The sequence below is a fragment of the Phragmites australis genome, chromosome 16, assembly GCF_958298935.1.
Source record: "Phragmites australis chromosome 16, lpPhrAust1.1, whole genome shotgun sequence".
Taxonomy (NCBI): Eukaryota; Viridiplantae; Streptophyta; class Magnoliopsida; order Poales; family Poaceae; genus Phragmites; species Phragmites australis.
In genome coordinates this window covers 14,023,634-14,041,251 of record NC_084936.1, presented here as the reverse complement: position 1 = coordinate 14,041,251, position 17,618 = coordinate 14,023,634, and the positions used below count along the sequence as shown (strand labels likewise).

General features: G+C 43.4%; 2 protein-coding genes across 2 annotated transcripts; one reads left to right on the top strand and one right to left on the bottom strand.

The window, feature by feature from the left end:
- Positions 1-5,916: 5,916 nt before the first annotated feature.
- LOC133895835 (probable galacturonosyltransferase 4) lies at positions 5,917-10,321 on the top strand. Its single transcript, XM_062336355.1, has 9 exons — positions 5,917-6,103; positions 6,208-6,242; positions 6,355-6,396; positions 6,482-6,575; positions 6,718-6,917; positions 7,855-8,126; positions 8,237-8,594; positions 8,671-9,246; positions 9,821-10,321. The coding sequence occupies exons 1-9, from the start codon at positions 5,995-5,997 to the stop codon at positions 10,094-10,096; spliced, it is 1,962 nt and encodes a 653-aa protein (XP_062192339.1). The 5' UTR covers positions 5,917-5,994; the 3' UTR covers positions 10,097-10,321.
- A 742-nt stretch (positions 10,322-11,063) lies between these two features.
- Positions 11,064-12,672, bottom strand: LOC133895075 (exopolygalacturonase-like). Its single transcript, XM_062335276.1, has 5 exons — positions 12,544-12,672; positions 12,301-12,438; positions 12,003-12,170; positions 11,361-11,879; positions 11,064-11,282 (listed from the first exon to the last, which is right to left on the bottom strand). The coding sequence occupies exons 1-5, from the start codon at positions 12,670-12,672 to the stop codon at positions 11,064-11,066; spliced, it is 1,173 nt and encodes a 390-aa protein (XP_062191260.1).
- Between the last annotated feature and the right edge of the window lie 4,946 nt (positions 12,673-17,618).

Sequence of the window (17,618 nt, the reverse complement as noted above, 5' to 3'; positions counted from 1 at the left end):
AACGTGCCTTCCAGCTATTTGATGAAATTCCTAATGCACCAGTATGAGCACCCCATTGCTACTTTAATCTATGTTTGTGGTGGTAAGCCTTAATTTTGTTTCTTTGTTATACTATGTAAAAGAATTATACTTAACATACAATATGTTTGCCTTAATTGCTCTCCATCGCATTTGTTTCATAGTTGAGGTGCTATATGATGGGATTGTTTTTATCTCTTCTACGTTGTTGGGGAGCAGGATGCCATGTTGGAGGTAATGGAGGCAGTAGTCGCAGAGGTGTGGTGAGGCGGCTTGTGCTGCGACTAGTAGGTTGGGGGCATGGTTGTGAGTCTGTGGTCATCCTTCCATGATGGCTATGGGTGATATCCTGCCTAACCCTATGTAGTACTGCTTTTATGTTTCAGATTATTTTCATTCTTTCTTAACAAAATCTGTTATTTGTACATGTTTGATGGGCATTGCTGAATCATGCAGTGTGCACGGCCTCATGAACTTTGCATCTCTTACTTAATGTGCTTCAATGTTTCAGTTTTTTCAGCAACACGAAGGACCACGAACACATCAAACAAATACGAAGACATATGTATTCTTATGGCATGGTGTGTACCTTCTTGGAATTTTTGTACAACTTCCTACTTCCTTGCTTGTTTAGATTGTTTTCACTATAGATTTTGATATAAGGATGGGAGTACCAATCTGATCAAATTTTGCACTGCAGTTGTACTCATATCATTCCCAATTATCCAATCTATTGTGTTTAAGATTGAATACAAGTGAATTTGTACACCCTTTCTTGGCCTTTTATATTGGAAGTTTGTTGTAATGCACCATATCAAATGGGTTCATTTTATCTTATAGTTATGTAATGCAGATGTTATGTTAGCAGAACACCGAGAGGATATCTTCTCTTTAACTTTCCAACACTGGAAAGATGGAAACGATGAGTGATTAGTGAGCAAGCCAGCTTGTCCTTTCACTATCTGTTTTAGAATATATGAGTAGAATGTTTCTTTCTTTTTTTAATTATTTCTGACTTATTGCATCAATTTTAGTTTTATAGTGTTTTAGTTTTAATAGAGTCATTCACTTCACAGTAATATATCTCTCTATTTCTTTATTATGAGTGAAAATAATTAGCCAAATTCATTAAAAAATTAACCATGAATACAAGTAAATTTGAGGTTACGTATTAGTTTGTGGTGTGCTTCGGTATCAGAAAGCGTTCCAGTGCTTCTATTGCTGAGCAGCTTATGTCTTTTCCTTATTTTACTTTCTCAATAGTATATTTTACTGAGGTGTATCCCTGCTAATTGCAATTCATTACTTAACACGGAATATTTTTCTAATCTTGATTTTGCATCAGTCATATCAACGCTATCGTTCTATTTGTTATAAATTTTAGAAAATTCAAGATATTGTGCTTCTTACCTAAATTTTCTATTCGTTATAAATTTTAGCTCCCGTTGCAAAACACAGGTATTTAACTAGTAAAACTAAAAGGCCCATGGCCGATTGAACAACCACAATGGTCTAACACAAACGTATCTACTATTTTTTTTTATTTCTTTTCTATTCTTTTTAGAAGTAGATTTAGAGTAGCTATATTTTGCTAGTTTACCTGTAAACCAGTTGAGTGCTTCTGCAAGATTAGAGTAGCTATTCTTTGCTATTCTTACTTGTAAAACAGTCAGTTCTTCATCGAAATTGAAGAATTATCTCCTTTGCTAGCTTGTTTGAAAATTAGTCATGCGCTTCAACGAAAATGAAACATTCTGATTATTTACGACCTTATGTGTTAATTTTGATGTCAATAGGTATATATAGATCCACTCTATTTCAACTTAATCAATTAACTAGATAACATTTTATCTAGGTAGTTGGTTAAGTTGAACTGTAGTGGATTAATGGCCGAGCCGTGTCCATCCTTAATGATTTTAGTATAATCTCGAGCCCTGTTACAACCATACAAATTTTACAAGAACCACATTTGAATGGGAATTTTATACGAAACAGTGGAAGACCAGTTCATTTCCTGAGAGGCTGAGAGTATTCAAAGACTTGATATCAATTTATCAAGTGCCATTATTAAACGTCTAACCTTGCAACATCCACAAAGCTTGGCCAACAGATTCCACAAAGCTTGGCCGACAGAATGTTGCTGCACATCCAGCAGAGCCCCCTTATCCGCTACGGCGGGCAGACAGCCTCAGCGTCACATGCTATGCTAGCTCATGCAAAGCTGGCCGACATACACAGGAGTACTTTCTTTTCCGTAACAAAGAAAAAAAAACAAGAGGTGCACATCTGGATAGTGTTTGGTATGAGATGGGATGAAATAGAGCGGATTTATTCTGTTTTTAAATTTTTTGATAGAGTGTAGCGGTCTTACTTCGAACGTGACACTGATGATGAGTCTAAGATACTAATATAGACTCGTTCCATCCCACCTAACAAACAAGCATCTATATATAAACGGAATCATCACATCATCAAATATATGAATAGAATTATTTCATCTCACATCACTCTCTAACCAAACACTACTCTAGAGAATCAGGACCTTATCTAGGAATTTGAGACCCTGGTGCGAAATGTAAAATGGGACTTTAAAATTAAAAAATTCATATAGCCAAACCATACCTTCATTTAATTATATAACTTCAATGCATGCTATTTCTTACGATACTTAGGAATATATTATTAATGCTAAAAGAGTGAAAGTAGTACTCAAGCAACAAACTAACCCCATGTTCTACCGAAAAGCATAATCCTTTTAGTATTTCTTGAAATGAAATATTTAACTATATCTTCATACTTAATCTTCTCTAAGACATTATTTCTAAGTGCTATCATCGTTAATTTATTAAATTTTTCTTGTGTCACAGTAGAACGTAAGTAGTTCTTCAATAACTTGAGTTTAACAAAATTCTACATGTAATAACGGTTTTGCTGAGCTTTTCTTTTTTTCTTTAGTTAAGTCAATACTTAAGTAAGTTAACTAAGATTTGCGGTCTCATCTCAATTATTTGGGCCCCGTGTGGTCATCGACTAGCAGAGGTAGGATAGGCACTGTTTTATACACAGATGCAGGTCCAAAAAGAAAAGAAACCACTGATGGATACATCTTCCAGCGAATTATAGAAAGGGCTTTTAATGTAACGTAAACTACAATTTTCAGTCCTTGGAGGAAGATGGGTTAGGTCTTGACATGTTTATGTTGAGAAATACAGGAATTTTAACATTATTTGGCTCCTTTCGGCCAGTTTTGCTGGCCCTGCCTTTGTCCGGCCCAAGCCCATGCGACGGTGATCATGTTGAGGTATCAGTTCAGCTAGGGCAGCAAGGTTGAAAAATGAGAAGAGGGAGAGGGTTGGTGGCGGTCCTTGTGCAGCGGCGGCGACACAACCCTCCCTCCTGATTCCTTTCGGGGGTCATGGGGTGCTAGAGGGTGAGATCGTAGATATTAGAGGGTCGGCTCCTTCTCCTGAGTGAGCACGGGAAAAAGGAAAACCTCTCTCTGGATGGTGCACAAAAACATCCTTTCCTTTCTAATTCATGATCCTCTTGGTTTGGTTGTCATCTTTGAGCTGACACGAGGGTAACTTGATTATGGTCTCTAGTGCTTTGGTGCTTGAGGTGTTTTGGAGGTTCTCTTGTGTTAGGGTTTGTCGGAGTTGTGAATGCCAAGGCTCGTCCGCACGCGTCAACGTGGTGCGATGAGGCTCTATATCTCTGTCTTCCTCGTCACAGACAACCGCGGCGAATAGGATTTTTGGGACAATGGCTGGAGAGCTGTGCCTTACCTCGATTATTGACTCATTTGAGTGCATAGCACTGTGAGTATTTCGGTTTCACTCCTCTCTCCCTTTCTCTGTTCTGAGCAGTATGGATACATGTGCAGTGATGTCCGATGATGAGTAGAATGTCTAAGATTGGGCATGTTATCTAAGTACAATAGTGTGGATCTGTGATTTTTCTAGTTGTTTGTTAAATCCGGTAGCCTCTAGAGGTTGTGTCGGTGGTTCTCCCTAATAAGTTCTTGTACACTGATGCACATCTCTTGTCGACACTCTAGTGGGCTACTTGCTCCTTGCTACTTGTTAGTTAGATCCATAATATAAGTGCTACTGTGGTTGAGAGAGTTCTTGCCATTCTGATTTAGGATATTACAACTGATTTAGTCTCTAGCTATTGTCAATACTTATTTTGTATCCTTTTTGTTCAGATTTGTGCTCTCTCTCACTCGGCACAGTAGCACAGTCCATGATGATGCTTTAAAATTTAAGAGTTCTGCTCAAGTTCTAATTACTAGCTGAGAACTTAGAAAACTTGCTCACTCAATAATGTATTTGATAGGACAATTAGGGTGTAGGACTATGAAAGTCCTGAGGCCAATTATTATACCTTTTCTATAAGAAATATACCTGTTGTTTAGTTCATTTTAATCTGTTGGCTTATTCGTGCAAGATCATGTTTATAAATCATATTATGCTGTTTTAATTATATATGTGAAATGGTATTAATGCTCATATTGTGGCACTACAACCAACAGTTTACTGACTACCAACAACGCTGTCATTTTTCAGTGCCTTTTCATACTTAATGACGTTCCAGCCAGCCAGCCAGCGTGAATGCTTTGCAGCTTGCTTTTCTGTACTGTACGGCAGCTTAGCTGAATCCAGAGCACCAGAGAGCGCCTTTTTGCCCCTGCGCTTGGCCATCACACGCACACATTGACACATTGCCACGCATGCTCCCACGTTGAATGCGCACCACCACCCCACCCATCCTCTTTTTTATAGTGAGGAGATGACGGAGAGGAGGCATTGCTCATGCGATCAAAGGCGGAGCTTTGTAAAATATTTGTGTAACTACTCTGTAAAAGTAGCAGTATTTAAGTAATTTTGTTGATTAAGCTTCAAAGTAACCACTCTACCTTGTTTTATTCATCCATTATTTAGTGTCATCCCCTCTTAAATTTGTGCTCAAGCTCCACCACTGCATTCAACACCATCCTCTTTTTTTTTTTCATATCGAGGAGATGAACCGGAGGAGGCATTGCCATAGGCAAGGGAGGAAGGATTTAAGAGGCGGAGAACATAAACTAGAGGAGTAATGGCAGGGGAGGTGCGTAGAAGGATTAGAGAGTAAGACTTAGTACGATGGCAACAAACAATAGAGGCATAAATTTGCTACTACCGTTGTCATTATTCTGAGCATGTTGCAAAGCTCTGCATGCCTTCAATTTGGCTATGATGCATTCTTTTCACCATTGTCACATTCAACTTATACTTTCTTACGGACATTTATTTCTACATTTTTCTTTTCTACAAGTGCCATCCTTTTCTACAATTTTACTTCTGCTTTCATGCAACGTGATAATTTAAAGGTCCAAAATAATATAACTTTATATAAGAGGGCTTTTGATCAAACATATGTCGAGAGAAGTCAGTAGGAAAGCCATATATGCGTCTTTCGTAGACATGTCAGTAATGTGAGACTGACCGATAAAAAGAGACACCAGCATGGCACACAAAAAGTTTTGAAAGACTGACAAATGCAGTGAGAGAGTGAGACCTCATTCCATTGGTACATCCACTGGCAGCAATTACCGATTAGGTTGGAAGCACTGACGTTTGGAGGAGGCATTCGGTACTTTTAATCTAGATTTTTATCTGTTATGTCGGATTTTAACCTTTATTCTGATTTGACTCAATAATTTGAATTTAAGGGTGAAACGCTCAAATTGAACAGCAGTTCTGAAACTAGTTAAATGATATACACTTTGCCATTTCAATTCCAATAGAAACAAAATCTCATGCTTCTCAAGATTCACATAAATATTCGCTCTCCCAGGACTTGGGTGTAATAGAAAGTACTTCAGGGACCAGAAAGGCAAACCTCACCATTGCTAAAGTGCTAAACATAGCGGAGGGATTGGCCGCAGCGAGCGAAAGCGAAATCCTGTCACAGACGAGAAAACCAAACTCGAAGATGGTGAGGACGAGGAGGAGGTCGGTGCTGCTGCTCCTCCTCGCCCTAACGGTGCTCTCCCCGCTCGTGCTCTACAGCAACCGCCTCTCCGGGGCGCTTAACCCCATCCGTAAGCCCTCTTTAACCCTGCGTGATTTGGTCGAGATTTGAGGCCTTTCTTGAGCGGGTTTCTTGGCATTGCGGCTCTTACGGTTTCTGCCTACTTTCTTGCAGAGACGCGGGATTTTCCCGGCGAAATCGCGAATCAGGTGAGTGTTTCTTGGGGCTTCGTCGGTGGATTTGGAATTCTGGTCGGGGGGGGGGGGGGGGGATTTTTCTTTGGGTTCTTATGGTTTCTTTTTGGGTGAATTGTTGCGCTAGGGCCGTGGCGTCAAGGCAGACAAGCTGAATGCGCTTCCTCTGGTAAACAAATTTTACTCTTCTTTTTTTGGGTTGTTCTTGGCCAGGGTGACGAGTAATTATAGATTCCCGTTTCCTTTGGATGCAGGAAACTGTGAGTTCTTTGAAAGAACCTGTCGGCGTCGTCTTCTCGGAGGAACTGGGAGAGTTGGCAAAAGAATCGACTGAATCCGAGAGCCAAGGTGCGGAGAATATCTTTCGTTTGTTTCGTTGCATCTTGTGCTTTTAAGTTCGCTGAATCAGTATGAAATGTAATTGAGGTCTTTCGTAAAGATTTGCGTTGTTATTGTATTCTGAGATCGTTTGCGCACAAACTGTTTGTAGAATTGCCATTGAGGAAGGCAGGGGAGCACAAGAACCGAGTGCTTTCTGAGGCCACGGCGGTTGCTGACCGCGCCGAGTTGAAAGATGAGGAAGCGATTGAGCAAGTGACCACGAGGGAGGGACGAGATGTCGGCTCCGCGAGGGGCGTGTCAGATGAGCAGGAGCAAACTGCAGGATCACAGCAGCAATCTTCCTCTGAGGTTGGTGGTTTTTAATACTGGTTTGCCTCTTACCAAAGTTTAGTTGAGCTGTCACCTGTGGAATAGCTATGTGAGATTTTGGGACCCGATTCGTCATTTAGCTTCAGGTTGCACGCTGCTATTTGGGAAATGTATTATTAGAGTTAGGACCAAGCTTTGAAATTGGTAGGTAGGGAAGTATTTCCTTGCTTATTGCAACTTAATGGACAGTAATGTTCCTGGTTTGGAAAAAGAACATTCTGGCCGCTGGAGGGTTGTTGTATCTTTCATTTTCTTGACATTATGGCAGGTCAAAACGATTCAGATGACAATTGCCAATACTTGCTATGTCGAATATATTTCATTTTTGTGTTTGTTTTGGTTAAATATGCTCACAGAGTTATGTAAACCAGTAAAAGTATCGGTTGATCATGAATAAACTTACTCAAGAGAAATCTGGTGCAAAGTATTAAGTTGCTCAATTGCATCATCAGTTTAATGCCTACAAAATGCTGTGATGTAGCCTTAGAGAAAATACTTAGCTCTTAGTTTATCTGCGAAGTCTTAATGAGCAAGATTTCTTCAATCATTTTATGTTGTTGTGATTGTCGACTACAGCTAGTAGTTGCAGTTCTCATACAGTTGTCAGTTATAGTAATTCTTTGTTTTGTAGTTCATCAACATTTGCAATGGCACATGTTTAGCTCAGTCTTGTTCTTTTCCTTCATGGTACAGTCAAGCTATGTAGACAAAAATTGTAACTGTTCTGGAATCTTGCTGAGTTAGTTTTAGGGTCTGCTTTGATTCACACGCTTACATTAGCCTCCAAATTTGTATGCTTTTACTTTACTTTGAAGAAATTACATTCGTAGTTCTTCATGGATCTTTTATCTTTATGCAATGTGCTGTGGTCACCTTTGTTACATGGTTTTATCTTTATTGCATGACCTATATACAGGGGAGTTTACTGGAGAGTATACCAAAACAGATATCTGCTAAGGTCATCGTGGAAAACTCCCAAGCAGTTAGAACAGATGGTAGAACTAAAAACATTGTTTTGCCTGATACAAGAATCCGGAATATCAAGGATCAGTTAATCAAGGCAAAGGTATACCTTGGTCTTGGATCTATTAGAGCAAATTCCCAATACTTAAAAGACTTGCGACAGAGGATACGAGAGGTTCAAAAGGTGCTTGGTGATGCATCCAAGGACTCTGATCTACCAAAGAAGTAAGGATCTCTCACTACTTCTGTTGACTTCCTTCAAATTATAGCATTTTATCGAGCACAGGAATTAGTTGCATGCAATAATTCTGTAACATTTTCATCTACTTGTTCAGTGCAAATGACAAGGTGAAAGCACTGGAGCAGATACTGATTAAGGGCAAACAGATGCAGGATGATTGTTCTGTTGTTGTCAAAAAGCTTCGAGCTATGCTTCACTCAGCAGAAGAGCAGCTGAATGCACACAAGAAACAGACTGTTTTTCTGACACAACTTGCAGCTAAAACTCTACCTAAAGGTCTTCACTGCCTCCCTTTGAGGCTAGCTAATGAATATTTTTCATTGGATCCGGGGCGGCAGCAGTTCCCAAACCAACAAAAGCTCGTTAACCCAAAACTGTATCATTATGCCTTGTTCTCGGATAATATACTAGCAACAGCGGTTGTTGTTAATTCAACAGTGTTAAATGCCAAGGTATGTATGTTGAATACTTCTGAGTTAGAGTTTAACAGATAGTGTGCATCATACTGAGTGGAATTATTGTTTGCAGCATCCTTCTGATCATGTCTTCCACATAGTGACTGACAGACTAAATTACGCTCCAATGAGAATGTGGTTCCTCTCTAACCCTCCTGGAAAAGCAACAATCGAAGTACAGAATATTGAGGAGTTTACATGGCTAAATGACAGCTATAGTCCAGTGCTCAAACAACTTGGGTCCCAATCCATGATTGATTATTACTTCAGAACGAATCGTGCAAACTCAGATTCAAACTTGAAATACAGAAACCCAAAATATCTGTCAATCCTTAATCATTTGCGATTTTACCTGCCTGAGATATATCCGAAGCTTGACAAGATGCTCTTTCTTGATGATGACGTAGTAGTAAAGAAGGATCTGAGTGGCATCTGGTCAATCAATATGAAGGGGAAGGTAAACGGTGCTGTTGAGACTTGTGGAGAAAGCTTCCATCGCTTCGATCGTTACCTGAATTTCTCAAATCCTGTTATTGCCAAGAATTTTGACCCCCATGCTTGTGGTTGGGCTTTTGGAATGAATGTGTTTGATCTGGCTGAATGGAGGCGGCAGAACATAACCCAGATCTATCATTCCTGGCAGAAGCTTGTAAGATTGACATACTCTTAATTTCATACACTAGTTATTTATTCAATTTTATTTTCCCTCTTGTTTATGAAAATTAAATCAACTTCTGTTGCATGTGAGGAGTATTGTTTTGTCTGTACCAGAGCTGTCAGTAGGGAACTAGAACTTGCTTTGGGGCTATACCTAGAAACGATGCACTGAAAATACCAATAATGCTTTGAACCAAAGATTGTGCAAAGTATTGATTTATATTTTATCCCCAGGGAAGGTATTTATTTTGTGTTTCAGATTTTCGACTTAATTTAAATATTCACTTTTCAGCTTACATTATCAGGGGCATTTAAACTGAACGAAAACATCTCAACACATATATTCTATAGAAAATACATATAGAGAAACATTCGAAACTTTTGAACAAATTACCTCTGTGGAAAAGATGGTAGAAACTTAATCTCATTACTGTTTATAACTCAAATGCTTCTAATTCTATTCTCAGTATGTCTTCTTTCATGTTCACTTTGGTTACATGTACTGATTATGATTCAGTATTGAGTAGTTTACCTTGATTAACACATACATCATATTTTTATCGCAGAATCAAGACAGATCGCTTTGGAAACTCGGCAGTCTCCCTCCGGGTTTGATCACATTCTGGAATAAGACATTCCCCCTCAACCGGTCATGGCATGTTCTCGGTCTAGGTTACAATCCTCATGTAAGCAGTAGAGACATTGAGCGTGCTGCGGTCATACATTACAATGGCAACATGAAGCCCTGGCTAGAGATTGGCCTGCCCAAGTTCCGAGGCTACTGGTCGAAGTATCTGGATTATGACCAACCTTTCCTGCGGGAATGCAACATCAATCCATGAAGGAAGATCAGATGGCACCTTCAATCCCTTCTGACATAACCAATAGCTTGTTTTTTGCCTATGCGCTCAGTAGCCTAGGCAGCCTAGTATTCAATTCAATTTGTCTTAGATTTCGGTTGTTAACCGGATCGCTTCTTGTTACTCCCTCTGCATAATTGCAGAAGATATAGCTGTAACGTTTTGAGGGTACATGCTTCATAGCAGGAAATTTTTTAGATAGCGCAATGCTCTTATGCGATATGGCCTTTATGTACTGAAAAGCGTAGGCTTGGTCACCTGAAAGTTGGAAGCACGCTCCCCCTCCCCTCCCCAAGTTTAAAATGTATCCAACTGGATGTCATATTGCACCCATCAGGCTGCCCTTTCTTTTTTTGCGATGAAATGGTAACCAAACATCAGTGTCATTTGTGTGTTCTACTGATTGTTACTTCTCCATAGTGTTCTGGGGGAAGATGTCGCACTTGTTATCATGTCATGCGTACGGTGACTGATTATTTAACTTGCATTGCTTATGCTTTTGCTCCGAAAATTTGTAGGACCTGGTTCAAATCTAGGATTTGAATAACTTGGCAAATTGTCTAACTTGGAACCAACACACCATAAGATTTGCAAGAATTCTGTGAAAACTCCATAACAATTATAACTTTAGACATTGTCTAACTTGTAAGCAATACCATCAGATTCTCAAGGATTACATGAAATTCATGAGTTAGCTTTTGCTTCAGCTGTCTTGTCCTCTGAAATAACAATAACAATGCCAAGTATTCACAAGGTCACTGATAAGCAACTAGATGCCAGAAATTGGCAGCTCTCTGTTATACCGCAAAAATCAGCCAATTAAGAAACTGGAAAAAAAAAACAAACAAGAACAAATTGGAACGTCTAAAAAACAGGATGAAAGAATCAAAGCTCACTTCACCACACATTGGACCTCAAAATATATATCCTACTGCACGCATGCACTAGCCTACGCGCAGGGCCTGGGGAACTGGTAGCCGATGTACTTGGCCTTGGCATTCTCGCACTTGGCCGAGGTGCCGCCCTGCCCCTTGTACCGCAGGTCCACGTCCTGCAGCACGAGGCCCTGGCACGGAACGCCGCACTTGAGCAGCACCGCCACCGGCGTCGTCGCCGAGCCCTTGATGTTCTTGAACTGGATGTCAGTGAGCGTCACCCCGGACACGTACTGCAACAACATTCATAAACAAAAGCACATGTCATGTAACATCGGCGGCGCAGCTAGGCACGCCACGACAGGTGGTACCTTGTGCTCGCAGTTGTAATAGGGGCAGTACTTCTGGTCGATGATGATGGGGTTCCCGACGTCCTTCATGACGAGGTTCTCGAAGACCATGTGCGCGGCCTTGCTCTTGGTGGGGGAGTTCTCCCACGTCTTGATGCGGACGCCGTTGGTGCTGCCCGTGAAGGTCATGTCCCGGACGTGCACCCGCGTGACGTCGCCCTCACCGACGTACCGGCCCAGGCTGCCGACGCTCATGCCGTGGCCCGGGCCGCACTGCACGCGGGCGATGTCGACGTTGTCGTTCCCCTGGCCGATGGAGATGCAGTCGTCGCCCGTGGCGATGTGCGTGTCCATGATGTACACGCCCGCGCTGCGCTCGATGTGGATGCCGTCCGTGTTGGGGCTGTTCGACGGCGCGCTGATCTTGAGCCCGCTCATCCGGATGTTCTTGGTCGACAGCAGCGCCATGTGGAAGAATTTGGGGTTCACCGACGTCACGTCCTTCACCACCGTGTTCTGGTTGTTCACGAACATCACGCTCTGCATGCATGCGGCGTTAGTTCCAGATCAATGCCGTACGTGTCTCGGGGGTGATCGATATGTATGGTTGGATTAATGGCTGTCGTCATGGATGGACTGAGATCAACGAATTGATAGGCTTACGGTGGGAAGGACTTTGCAGTCCTTGCGGATGGGGCACTTGTTGAAGGGCCAGGAGGCGGCGCCCTGGCCGTCGATGACGCCGCCGGCGACGGTGAGTCCGTTCACCCACCCGAACTCGATCCAGTCGTTGCCGAATCGCTTGAGGTCCGACGCCGCCTTGAGCGTCCCCTGCATCCATCACACGTCCTCGACCTCATAAAACAGTAAGTAACCGCATGCGCTTTGATGCACGTTGAGATCGTGCATGGCAATTATTGCTGGCAACGACCACTTGCTACTGGGAGCGCGAGCCACTTGCCTGGAGCTGGAAGGTCAAGGTGGACGCCTTGCACGGGCCGTGGAACTGCACCGGGCCGATGTAGTACGTCCCCGGCGGCACCACAAGAGTCACGGCGCCGGCCGACCCGCACGCCGCCTTCCACGCCGACATCAGAGGCTGCACGAACACCACGGCCGGCCGCGGCATGAGACCAGTCAGTGCGGGAGCACGAAGTGAAGAAGACGAAAGAAACCTCCAATTGATGCGCACGCACGCACGTACCTTGGTGTCGTCGTTGACGCCGTTGCCCTTGGCGCCGTAGTTCTTGGCGTTGAAGCTGGCCGCGCCGGCGGCGGACACGGTGGCAGCGAGGAGCGCGACCACAACGAGCAGCCGCGGCCGCGCCTCCATCTCGTTCCACTCCGGGTTAATCACACGCGCACAGGGGCGAGGCGAAGACGGAGCTCATAAACGAACCGTGCGCTCTCTCCTTCCTCCTCCGCCGCTGACCTCCCTGCTGCCTCCTCCTCTTCTTCTTCCTTCGATCTCTCTTCTCCTCTCAACCGGATCAACTTATTATTCCCCTTCACATCTTCTTCTCTCTTTCTTTAAATAAAACACGGCAATCCTCTTGCAATCAAAATCTGCCGGTCTCGACTGAAGTGGGGAGAACAAGAGATTCACGGACACTGGAGCTAGCCCGAACGATTTAACCGGGGAGGTGGCTAAGTTTAGGACAACGGAGCTCTTCCCGCGGCGGTTCGGCGGAGGACCGTGATTAACTCGTTAACTGGAGCACAGGCGAGCGAGCGCATGCCAATATGCCATGCGGGTGGACGGACTGAGCAACCGCCGCAGGGGCAGTGATCGATCTGCATTCTGCATGCGCGTGCCCCTCCGACAGCAGGCCCTCGATCCCACTACTCGCGCGCTCGGTTGAGCCCGCGGACTGGCGGTCAAACTCCAACCTCCCGCTGTCCGGGCTTCGTCTTTCACGCCACGGGATTGAGCATTTAATTTCCGTTTCGTTTTTTTCCTTGTGAGGTTATTTTTAAAAAATGTTGTAATTTCTTGTGGGCGTTCCTATGTTTGCTGACTAATTTTTTTAATCTCCTCAGAAACGTAATATATACAATATCAGTCGACGAGGTGTTGAGCTTGATACTATATGCCCGATGTGCTGGAGGTTCGACTTAGCTTTAATTCAGGTGTTTCTTGAGGTTGGACATTTAAACCTTGTGGGGACATTTTCATCCTAATCATGGTTCGAAGCTTTGAAAGTACTACATCCGTTTCGTAATGTTTGTCTATACCCATCATTACGTATAAACCAATAAATACTAAAATCGAGTAAAAAATCAGTTATATGACCATGCTACCCCTAATAAATTTAAGGATGAGAGCAAGTAACTCATTAGCGTTGGAGTAAATACATGCATGCACTCAAAGGTAAAACAGAAAAATAGATCATAAAACATCTTTGATTACAGCAATGGACAAACAATTTGAGACACATACTCCCGAGGCCATGGACAAACATTGCGAAACGGAGGGAGTAGGATGTTATGCCAAAATAAATTATGTTTAAGAATATATTACTACTACAAAAAATATCATTCTTGTACTCTTTCACTGCCGATTTAAAAATAATCGACAGTGATAAGATATTATTGTCGGTTCATAAGCTAAACCAGCAGATCTAACCGTGAGTTGTTACGAACCGATAATGATACTTTACTGCCGATTCGTAATACCAACCGATTGTGATAATAACTATCACCATTGGTTCAAAAGCTCACCGATAAAGCAATAATTAAGCCAATACGAACTGACAGTGATAACACTTATCTCTATCGATTCGTATTACAAACCGACAATGATAAGGTTTATCACTGACAGTTCAATATCTAAATGACAGAGCAATAATTGAGCGAAGACGAACCGGTGGTGTTAATTATTATCAATGCCGGTTCGTATTCCAAATCGATAGTGATAAGGTTTATCACTGACAGTTCAATATCTAAATGACAGAGCAATAATTGAGCGAAGATGAACCAGTGGTGTTAATTATTATCAATGCCGGTTCGTATTCCAAATCGACAGTGATAATTCTTCTATAAATCGAGCTCGTCTCTCTCAACCGTGCCCCACATCTCACTTTGTTCTCAATCTCCAGAAGCCACTACCCCTTGGGGTAGTGGCGGTCGAAGTGGTGCAGTGGTCTCCGTCGCTACTGCGGCTGTCTCTACCCTTTTTGCCCAGCTTCCACGTCCTTCGAGCCATCTCGCGACCGCCCGAGCCACCTTAAGACCTCTGTCTCCAAGCCCATCGTTGATCTCACCATCTCCGAGCCTGTCGCCGACCTCGTGTCGTTTCTGAACCCATTGTCGACGTCGCCATCTCCGAGCCCGTCGCCTACCTCGCCGTCTTTGAGCCCATAGCCCTATCTCCCCATCTCCTGAGCCCATAGCCCCGTTTCCTTATCTCCCAATCTCCCCAACTAAATGAGTAGCTCAGTTTGAGGGTTAAAGATTTTGGCAATAGATAGATCTAAATGAATGGTAAAAAACATATTGGCTTCAAGCTAAGTCTCAGTGTTAAAGATTGTGTTTTTTATATTCATTTAGACTTACTATTGTCACTGTAGGGATCAGTGACGTCCAAGAGGAAAGAGGTGAATTAGGACACTTAAACTTGTCGAATATCTAACTATAGAGTATATGCACATAAGGAGTATACCATACACAGACAGGGTATGTACAACATATATTAGACAGCTCCAAATATCACGGAACTGAATCAGCAGTATTTGATATACCCGAAATCAAGGAAGTACATACTAGGAGGGTCTAAATTGGTTACCTAACTTGGAACGATTAGTATCCAAAACAGATCTATCTACTTGAACATCAAGGAAGACAACTCCCTATCGACTACGGCTAGATAGGAGTAGGTACATCACCCCTATAAAAAGGCGAAAAGGCTGGAGGAGGAGGGGACGCAAGCATCAAGATCCTAGCAGAGGAGATACTCGATAACTTTAGTCCTACGTTAGATTAGATCCGATCTACTCTTTGTAAAGGTTGTAGCCACATCGCTTGTACTCAAGATCATAAACATATAGCAGCAACACCCTCACAAGATGTAGGATATTACTCCAATCGGAGGTCCGAACTTGTATACATCGTGTGTCTCATTTCATGATCAATCCCTGCACTCGAAGGTACCTAGTCAATTTATGGATATATTGTCAGGAACTAATCTTCGACAGTTGATTTGTCAGGTAGGGGCCTTCTTCTGTTTTGTAAGATTAATCATGCCTCGGGCTCACTTTTGCATCGGATTCTCCGACACCGGCTTCTACGACTACTTCAAGTTGACGGCGGACATCTTCGAGTCCCCTCCCGTTGACTCTGAGATCATCTTCGGAACTATGGTTTTCCGTTGGGACGATCAAGGTGGATTGATCCACACCGGTACCCTCGAGTCCGGGCCATTGGATGCGTACTGCAAGGTGGGACATATCAAGTGGGATCTACGTACGGTGATCAAAAACCACTGTGAGGAATGCCGTGAAGACGATCTCTGCTACCATGACCGCAGATCTATAGGAGGAGATGATCGACATGACTCCCCTGCTCGAAGAGACATGCGTGACAGTCCCCCCCCCCACCTCCTGAAGAGTTCGACGGGGGCTACGAGGCTTTCATACATGAACTTCGGTCAATTTTGTGGCCTGAGAAGTTCAAAGCAGGCCCGATTCAAAAGTATGATGGGAAGATCAATCCTAATGAGTGGCTACAGATCTACACCACTGTCATTCGAGCAGTCAGTGGTGACAATTGAGTAATGGCCAACTACCTGTTAATCGCCCTTGATGGACCCGCAAGATTTTGGTTGCTAAACTTGCAGCCAAACTCAATTCGTTCATGGACAAAACTTAAGGCTCAGTTCATAGCCAATTTCCAAGGCACATTCGAGCGCCCGAGAACGGAGAACGATCTCCACCAGCTGCACCAATGCGACGATGAATCCCTTCGAGATGTCATCCGCCGGTTCAGCGACAAGCGTAACATGATCCCGGACATCTCCGATGAGTCGGTAATCATTGCCTTCAAACGAGGTATTTAGGACACGGATCTGCGTGGAAAGATGGCTACTTGGAAGATCCGTACGGTCAAAGAGCTTTTTGAGTTGACTGACAGGTGCACAAAACGAGCGGAAGCTCATGTTCATGCTAAAAACCTTCAATCTGGTAAGGACAAACCCGAGTCCTCGAAGAGCGGAGGAAAGAAGAACAAACTCGGTGACAAGCACAAGGGTCCTAATACGACTATAGCCGCGGTCAACTGGAGCAAATCGCGCAACACTGAGGACAACAAAGGCCTCAGTCGAGGTGGCAGAAAGTGGTATCCCATCCATTGGAGCAACCAACACGACTTCGACGAGTTCTATGTGTTCAAGAATAAACCTGACAAAAAGATCAAGGCAAATATTGAGCGTGCCAATAAGTAGTCTAAGCCAAACGTTGAGGGTGATGAGCCCCAGTTCCAGGAGGCTGGCCACAGCTTGACGCACATCTTCGGAGGATCCACCACGCATGAATCTGAAAGGCAGTACAACACGGTCGAACGAGAAGTCAACCTAGCCCTAATTGGGCCCACTCGGTACCTCAAGTGGTCGGAACAGTCGATCACCTTTGATCAAGCTGACCATCAGGCCGCGGTACCACATCCTGGTCGATACCCGGTTGTGGTTCAACCGACCATACTCAACATCAAAATTTCCAGAACTCTAGTCGATGGTGGTAGTTCACTAAACCTCATCTGCTCCAAAACCTTGGACAAGATGGGAATTCAGAGATCAGAGTTTAGGACCGGAGTCGAGCCTTTTCACGGCATAACTCCCAACTTATCGACCATGCCTATCGGCCAGATCGAGCTGCTGGTCACATTTGGCACGCTAGACAACTTTCATATAGAAAAGCTAACCTTCGATGTCATGGACTTCAAGATAGCGTACAATGTGATCCTAGGCCGCCTAATGTTGGGCAAGTTCATTGCGATGGTTCACTATACCTACCAAACACTCAAGATCCCGAAACCCAATGGGGTCACTATGGTCAAAGGAGATCAGTGCGTAGCAGTCAAATGCGACAAGCAAAGCCTGGATATGGCTGGACACTTCAATCGAGCGGCCACCACTCCTAAGGACACAAACTCTAAGCATCAAAAGCACCAAGATGCCATTGAGGCTAAATATTCTAGGCTCGTAAGTCTTGCTGGCACTTCTAAATCCGACGCCGCCGCTAAGGGCAAGACCAATGACAGTGCCAGCAACAAAAGACTGATGGTTGC

Coding starts and splice junctions, on each gene's coding strand:
- LOC133895835 (XM_062336355.1), top strand. CDS start 5,995: ATGGTGAGGACGAGGAGGAGGTCGGTGCTGCTGCTCCTCCTCGCCCTA. Junction 6,397..6,481: donor AGCTGAATGCGCTTCCTCTG/GTAAACAAATTT, acceptor CTTTGGATGCAG/GAAACTGTGAGTTCTTTGAA. Junction 8,127..8,236: donor GACTCTGATCTACCAAAGAA/GTAAGGATCTCT, acceptor CTACTTGTTCAG/TGCAAATGACAAGGTGAAAG.
- LOC133895075 (XM_062335276.1), bottom strand. CDS start 12,672: ATGGAGGCGCGGCCGCGGCTGCTCGTTGTGGTCGCGCTCCTCGCTGCC. Junction 12,171..12,300: donor CCTTGACCTTCCAGCTCCAG/GCAAGTGGCTCG, acceptor TGATGGATGCAG/GGGACGCTCAAGGCGGCGTC. Junction 11,880..12,002: donor ACTGCAAAGTCCTTCCCACC/GTAAGCCTATCA, acceptor GCATGCATGCAG/AGCGTGATGTTCGTGAACAA.